The 8,603-nt window shown below is 35.8% G+C and overlaps 1 protein-coding gene across 1 annotated transcript in view; it reads left to right on the top strand.

The window, feature by feature from the left end:
• The window catches only part of LOC103918146 (sodium channel protein type 2 subunit alpha-like), a 60,566-nt gene that overhangs the window by 44,640 nt on the left and 7,323 nt on the right, over nucleotides 1-8,603 (top strand). Inside the window, 3 exon segments of the mRNA XM_009325394.1 lie at nucleotides 4,604-4,726; nucleotides 6,721-7,002; nucleotides 7,825-7,878. Of these exon segments, the coding sequence (XP_009323669.1) occupies nucleotides 4,604-4,726; nucleotides 6,721-7,002; nucleotides 7,825-7,878 (459 nt within the window).

The raw sequence follows: 8,603 nt of genomic DNA, 5'->3' as shown, positions 1-8,603 counted from the left end.
TTTGTCAGTTATTAAATTTGTATAGCTTTCTGCTATGATATGTAATCTTAGATAATCTTAAGTGCATATTGGTTTATGCTGCATATTTTTAAACTTTATAAGGTAGTCCTATAATTTGGTATAAACACTTTATTTCTAAATTATTGTGTTAATAAATTGTACTTGAATGAAATGGAAATACGTAACATTTAAAACAAATCATGTATTTGCCAAATACTATGGGGCAGTAATGAATCTGTAAGTGGAATGAAATCTTTGACCTTCCTGAAATTGCTCATGCCTGATAAAATTCCAATGGGTACAGTTTTTGAACAATTGAATATAGCAAAACAACCCTCCAATTAGGCTTGTTGTATAATACTTTAAAAGTTGGTCATATCGATGGCTTATATAATATTTCTTCATATAGCTAAAAATGTTTCATGCTTATTTGTTAAAACAGTTAAAGTAATTTAATTAAACTGTGTTCTCAACCTCTTTATTAGCTTTTCAGAACAATTAACTCAGCAGCAACATTCTGGAAAATATCAGGGTCGCATTATACTAATATATTAAATGCTGTATGCACAGACTAAGAGGCAACTGCTGCCCTGACAACTTCATAATGAAAATAAGAAGAAATAAGATGAGCATATTGATGTGTTGGGAAACCAGATACAGAAAGAGATGTCACTGTCTTCCTAGACAGTCTCATATGTCTTTATGTGTATCCTAACATGGTACACTATGATAACATGGGATAATGCAGAAATTAATGAAATTAATTAATTAATTCAAAGGGATATTCAGATGATATATGCATGAAACCTAAGGCTCTTGTTCAGCGAGTTAGGGAACAGAATTATAGCTTGCAATTATGCACCTAAACAAAATGAATTTTGAATACTTGCCAGTAAAATACCATAAATTAAGAGTTATTCACCAAGTACATATAGAAAAAGCGGTATTATCTTCACATAGGATTATAACATAAGAAAGGCTACGTAAGGCATAAGAAAGGCTGCATTGGGTCCAATGTCTTGTCTCCAAGAGTGTCAAAAATGCCTGCCTGTAAAACTGATAATACAGTATCTATCTTTCAAAAATAAGAAAAATCATTAACTTCTCAGTAGGAAGAAAAATATTTGGATTTTTTTTTTCCAAATCTTGCAGTTTATATTTATTCCTAGTTAAGTGTAATACCTGAACACTTAAACTACATGAAAGATCGGATAAGCAGTGTTGGAAGTGAGGAGGGCCATATGCCACCGAGGACCTGGAATCAAATCACATAAATTAGCCTCCTCAGCAAGTAACACAGAATTCATATGGATTAAAACTTTAGGCCTAAATAGAACTAAAGTCAATGTGGACCTGTATGACCAACGATCTGGCTCAGATGGCAACCCTGACTGAAGATCTTGAGCAGGGCGAATTGTGACTGCTAAGTTTCAAAACATTTTTTGCAACAGATAATCCACATTAGGAGATGCATACACAAAAATGTGGACACACAACCCTCCGGTTTTAGGAGATGAATGTAAAAATTCTTTCCACCATTTTGATTTAATTTTCATTCCTTAAAATTACTGCATCTGCATGCATTTCTGTCTCAAAAGAAAGAAATTAACCTATTTATCAGTGTATAAAGACATTTATTTTCTCACCTATTAGCAACAAAACAGGTGGAACAGATGACAGAAGACCAAGCTAAGAAGACTGAGAAAACCAGAGCAGTACAGAACAGCTGTCTATACTTACGCTGTATATACAATAGGATTAATACCATAGAATTCCAAGTAAATCTTTGCCTCTCATTTGAACTGTCCTTCAGAGGAAAATGTGTTATTTGCAATAGATGAAGTATTTCTCTGTGAAATAACTGCAGGTTTATGATGTAAGAGCACTAGCACCATGGTAAGAAAGCTGCAAATAGGTTGAAATGAAAAGCACAAATTAGGCTGGAGAATGACTTACAATCAGAACCTAAAACCTCAACTGTACATGGTGCCACTGAAGTTACAGGAGCTACAGATATGTAACTAGATTGTATGGAGTCTTGTTTGCGAAAGGTAGCTAAGGCACCATGGTAGTTTGGGGAGAAAAGTATAAAATGAATGAGCCATTAATGTGAGTTCAGTTTTAAAAGAGATCATAGAATCATAGAATCATTTAGGTTGGAGAAGACCTTTAAGATCATCAAGTTCAACCGTTAACCTAGCACTGCCAAGTCCACCACTAAACAACGTCCCTAAGTGCCACATCTACACGTCTTTTAAATACCTCCAGCGATGGTGACTCAACCACTTCCCTGGGCAGCCTGTTCCAATCCAATGCTTGACAACCCTTTCGGTGAAGAAATTTTTCCTAAAATCCAATCTAAACCTCCCCTGGCACAACCTGAGGCCGTTTCCTCTTGTCCTATCGCTTGTTATTTGGGAGAAGAGACCAACACCCACCTCGCTACAACCTCCTTTCAGGTAGCTGTAGAGAGTGATAAGGTCTCCCCTCAGCTTCCTCTTCTCCAGGCTAAACCACCCCAGTTCCCTCAGCTGCTCCTTATAAGACTTGTGCTCTAGACCCTTCATCAGCTTCGCTGCCCTTCTTTGGACACGCTCCAGCACCTCAATGTCCTTCTTGTAGTGAGGGGCCCAAAACTGAACACAGTATCCGAGGCGCGGCCTCACCAGTGCCGAGTACAGAGGGACAATCACTTCCCTACTCCTGCTGGTCGCACTATTTCTGATACAGGCCAGGATGCCATTGGCCTTCCTGGCCACCTGGGCACACTGCCGGCTCATGTTCAGCCGGCTGTCAACCAACAGCCCCAGGTCCTTTTCCGCCAGGCAGCTTTCCAGCCACTCTTCCCCAAGCCTGTAGTGTTGCATGGGGTTGTTGTGACCCAAAGATGTCTTGCTCTCCCAGTGAGAGACATATTTTTTAACATATATTTCATAGTTTATTATTAATCTGTAAAATGTGCTGTCTTTACACTAAAGTTTATTGTCATGTCTGGGTATCTTGTTGATGTGAGTGTATCAATTAATATTCCATTAAAAATACAGAGAATTCCATGTCCTGTTATCTCTGTAATATATTGAGTGGTTAAGGATAAAAAAGAACTCTCTTACTGTAGAATCACAGGACAAATAAATTGTTTTAATGACAATTATTATTGTCAATTAATGACAATAATTAATGTAATGGCAGAAACAATAATGTTATCTCTTGTAAGTGAACAGACTTCAGTTACAGACTACAGAAAATCAGTAAGATTTTCTTCCTAATATGCTTATAAATCACAGCAAGTTCCTTTACAAACTTATCCATTACAGCAATAAAATAAGCCTTTCCTTTGATAAAAAGAATTACATCCTGACATGTAATACAGTTGAACGGTAGAGTGATATGAATTCACTAAAATACTATTTTCTGTTAGATTAATTTACATAGCAACATAGCAATGAATAATTGATTTCTATCTGCTCTCAGATTGTCCTTTTGAGACATGATCCTGTAACTCTTGTGTTTGTGATTCATCTAATTGTTCTTTATGGATACAAGTAACATAGGAAACCACCTTTTCATATAATGGGCAAAATCTTACCACCATTATTGGTGAATGCCTGTTTCTGTACAGCCAATTATTTGAAGAACTCTCTAGATTGAGGTATAGAAATGAACATTTGAGGGATTTTTTCAAGGACTGAAATATGCCTATGTTTGTTTATGCGTCTTCTATGCTTTTGGTGGTAGAACTGAATAAAATAAGTAAGGTATGATATTTCCCCACTCCTGTCTCCAAAACTGCTCAAAGTAAGTAAATTAAATTTTTTCACATTAACACTGTTTAAAACTCAGTTCTATTTGAGAAGCAAATTAATTGCTCCTTCCTGAAGTGGATTGGCTTATAATAAAATCCCGGTAACGTGAATCAGGAGCTCACTACTATTGTAGATAATAAAGCACTTCCTGTTACAATGCTAGCATCTGTTAATATCTATCTCATAATGTTTTCCTATACTTAGAACAGAAAAAAAAAAATTATTGAGAGCATTGTCAGGCAAGTGATAAAGTACCACCTCTGTCAATATATATTTCATAGATACCCTGGCTCTTGTTGCTATGAACTGAGTGTTTGACTTAGAAGTAATATTTATAACAAAAGCTAATTAACCACTACATCATTTAGCATATTATTAGTGATTATAGATATTAATAATATTGCCAGTAGTTAATAAACTATCCTAATGTATTCAGAATTTTAAATTGCTTGGAAGGTTGAACCTGAATGAAGTTACTGAAAGTATGGCTATTTTGTCTTTAAATATTTCTGAAAATTTTATCCTTCACCAACAGTGTGCTTCCATCTGACTGTAAAACCCTATCCAGCTATAATAGACATTTAATAGCATATATTCCTTTTTCAAACATGCCTTCGTATGACCTCTTGCCTTTCCAGCAAGTATGAAAATTGTGGGATTGGGCCTCCAATGTCACTATAAGCAAGAATGGTGTTCTTTCATTTGTCACTGTTGATCTTTCTGTTGATTGAATCTGTATTCCTTTTAAATAAACAGTGTAGAGCAATTCTTATAATAATACTTTTTCTGTATTTTTATAGGTGTCATTGGTTAGTTTAATAGCCAATGCTTTGGGCTATTCTGAACTTGGTGCCATTAAATCGCTTCGGACATTAAGAGCTTTAAGGCCTTTAAGAGCCTTGTCACGATTTGAAGGAATGAGGGTGAGAGATGAATGAGTCTGAATGAATGTATGCATACAAAAATTAATGTGGAAGTGTGACACTCATACCTTCTGCAAAGAACTCCAGAATGGGAATGCATGCAAAAACGTTTGGAAAAAAGGCGTTCCAACATGTCCTTATACACAAGACGTGTACAGCTTACATTTGGAGATTAGACCTTGAGCCCGTTAAATTTGCCTGCTCACTGCTGCATAGTTATGTTATGTTTGACTGTTCAAATTTCCATTGATCTGTGGACCTGTATAGAAAAGTAAAAGGATATGAGAAATTTTAGAACAGAGGATCAGTGGTTTTTTCTCCAGTTTAGCCAGGGACTTTATTTTATAAATATCTGTAGCTAATTTCTATTCTCTGTTAGTTTGTCAGTGGTTCAGGATGGAACAGGATTAGCTGGAAACCAAACCAAACCAAACAAACCAAACCAAACCAAACCAAACAAAACAAAACAAAAAAGGTGAATAAGCTGAGAACAAGTGACACAGCAGAAACTAAAGCTTTCCTGTGGCTCCCTGTCTACCCGCCTGGGGAAAAAAATCCCACAATAAATGCTGTAGTATTAGGGAAAGGTTCTCTGAACAGATACCTGAAATAAGGATGGGGTTGGAAGTATAGAAGGGGAGAGATGGGAAATAATTTCCTCAACTAGTGTCCTTTACTTCATATGAATGCGTCTGCTGCCATCTTACCTCTCCTCCTACACAGCTAAATCCTTCCTGTTGAGGAAATTATTATTTTCATATTCTGCCAATCTGACAAAAAAAAACCCAAACAAAAACCTATTACAAGCTGTCTGCTGAAAATGCAGACTATGCTATTTCCTGGAAAAACTGATGCATAAAAAATTAACAAGGTAATGTTATTGAGAAATCTCCTTTTAATCTTTCACCTCAAAATACCCAGATGCTGCAATACATGTTTACAGTTTGGTCAGAGGTCTTAAGTTTCCAACTAAATAGTGTGGTTCCTGTCTGGGTTGAGGCTGCTGATATTCTAGAGGTGGCCACACTAGCTAGTGTAGGGGAGTGTGTCCTGTGGCACATCACTATCACCACTATGTTTTACATGATTTGCACTGCAAACACCACCTAAGTCCCTATCTAATAAATGGGCAAAACCTCTATTGATCTTAGACTACTTTCAGTCAAATTAGTGAACTGAAAAATACTACTATTTTCAAAACCATACAGAAAAAACTACTGCAGTCTCTACTGATTTGGTAGAAAATTATTGTCTGAATATCTGCAGCTTTCTTAGTTCAATCACAATACTTAATTAAAGGAAAATTTTTGTCGAGGGATTTAATCTGATCTTTTACTATCGCTTGCCCATATAGAGTAGCTCAATTGTATAAAATGCAGCCAATTAAAAAAAAACCCTAATGGATAAGTGTAAGAGCAACTATAGTGAGCCAGGCAATTTAAAACCAAGACTTAGAGTAAAGGCTGTTAATAAAAACTGAGTAAGATGTGTTTAATTATGTTACGTAGTATGTAGATGCTAAAATACAGTTGTGCCAACATATACATAAAGTTTCTGAAAATAAAATCATTAGCAATGATAGTTTTACATGCAGACATTTTTATTCAGTCTTCCACATCATCATTCTTTGATCTTTTTCTAGTTTATTTTCTATTAACAGATTTTGATTTGCATTGTTGGAATTTAACATTTATTTCTCTTTTTTTCTCTAGAGCACACAAATTCTAAGAATCCATCTTGCTACTAACAGGTTTTCTTTTGCTTTTGGAGTTTTTTTCAGACTTTTGCATTGTCTTGGTTTCCATATAATTTTATTTCTTGCTTTTTGCAATCTCATTAGTGTTTTTATTGAACCTTAAATAATGTTTGCCCCTTACATTTTTATGTAATATTTTAACTATACATTCTGTATTAATACTGTTTTAACATTTTTAAAGTATTTTTATTTTTCTGTTCATAAACTAAGTGGTTATTTTGTCTAATTTGTACACTAGGTGGTTGTAAATGCCCTTGTAGGAGCAATTCCATCTATCATGAATGTATTGCTGGTTTGTCTTATATTCTGGCTCATCTTCAGCATCATGGGAGTAAATCTGTTTGCTGGCAAATTCTATCACTGTGTCAACACCACAACTGGTGAGATGTTTGATGTCAGTGATGTCAACAATTATACTCAGTGTGAGGAACTCATAAAAAACAATCAAAGTGCCCGATGGAAAAATGTGAAAGTAAACTTTGATAATGTAGGAGCTGGATATCTTGCTCTGCTTCAAGTAGTAAGTAAATTTATATATTTTCTTTTTGCTCTTTTTAAAGAAGTCTAGGAAAAATGGGCAAGTTAAGACTGTTAAGTAGTGGAATAATTTCTTCATAGTAATGATGTACAGCTTACACAACTCTATTGCATGGTTACCTTTAAGTTTTGTATATAAAAATATATCAACCTGGTGCCTCCCGTGCAGATATTTGTTTAATAGGGGCTTGATTTTCCAGACCTGGAAGTGGGTTTAGGGAAGGGAATCATAAATAATGCAAGATATGAGACTGGGGCACACAATGTTTCATGTAGTATGGAGCCAATTCTTTATTATCATAATCCCACATAACTAAAAGGAACAGACTCTGTTCATAATCAAAACATACATGGCAGTTTAGCCGTAGCAAAAACATTCAGATGCATGTTGGTATCTGTCCAGAAGTTGTGTGGCTGACTCTATCAATTCATGCTGTAAACCTGATAAAACGCTGTCACCATGAGTGATTCTAGTAGATTCTACCTGAACATCTCCAGCATTAATGTCTATCTGAACCTACCATTCTTCATCTGCAAAGTAAGCATCTGCAGCTCCAAGGGCACACTGTGCCCTTGCTGAGACCTTCAGAGCCTGATTTTTAATATTTTTTGAATACCTAGAAAATAATTTCTCAACAAAACTAGTATTACTATGAAAAATATTTTATTATGCCTGTTTTATTAGATGTGGTTTATAAATTTAGGTATGATTTTATTAAAAGTTAAGGTCCAAATGCTGTGACCTAGTTATTTTCCACAGAATGAATTTTTATAGGGAAGACAAACAACTGTATTTTATTTCTAGGCTACTTTCAAAGGATGGATGGATATTATGTATGCTGCAGTTGATTCACGAGATGTAAGTGTAAGACTTTCAAAGATCATCCATTAGTTATATTCTGTTATAGAGTACAGAATTTAAACAGCTACACATACAATAACATTAAGAATTATAATCAGCACCAATACATATTTTTTCCAGATACATTTAGTCTAGAAAGGAACTTTTATGTAACTTCATGAATCTTAGAATTTGTAGTGGAAAGAATTAATCCCACTTCCTTCTGTTTAGCCAAATAAGTTAAATTAACTTAACTGGACTTTTTTTGGAAAAGCTAACGTTAATGAAAAAAACAAAGAGGGTTTTTTTTAACCACTTCATAGAATCATAGAATAGTTTGGGTTGGAAGGGACCTCTAAAGGTCATCTAGTCCAACCCCCCTGCCATGGGCTGGGACATCTTCAACTAGATCAGGTTGCTCAGAGCCCCGTCCAACCTGACCTTGAATGCTTCCAGGGATGGGGCATCCACCACCTCTCTGGGAAACCTGGGCCAGTGTTTCACCACCCCCAGCATAAAAAATGTCTTCCTTCTATCTAGTCTATATCTACCCCCCCTTTAGTTTAAAGCCATTCCCCCTTGTCCTGTCGCAACAGGCCCTGCTCAAAAGTCTGCCGCCATCATTTTTATAAGCCCCCTTTAAGTACTGATAGGCTGCAAGAAGGTCTCCCCGAAGCCTTCTCTTCTCTAGGCTGAATAACCCCAACTCTCTCAGCCTTTCTTCATAGGAGAGGTGTTCCATC

Source organism: Pygoscelis adeliae, unplaced genomic scaffold, assembly GCF_000699105.1.
Source record: "Pygoscelis adeliae isolate BGI_AS28 unplaced genomic scaffold, ASM69910v1 Scaffold106, whole genome shotgun sequence".
In the NCBI taxonomy this organism is placed as follows: Eukaryota; Metazoa; Chordata; class Aves; order Sphenisciformes; family Spheniscidae; genus Pygoscelis; species Pygoscelis adeliae.
Note: the sequence above shows the minus strand (reverse complement) of the source record. Positions and strands in the feature narration are given on the sequence as shown.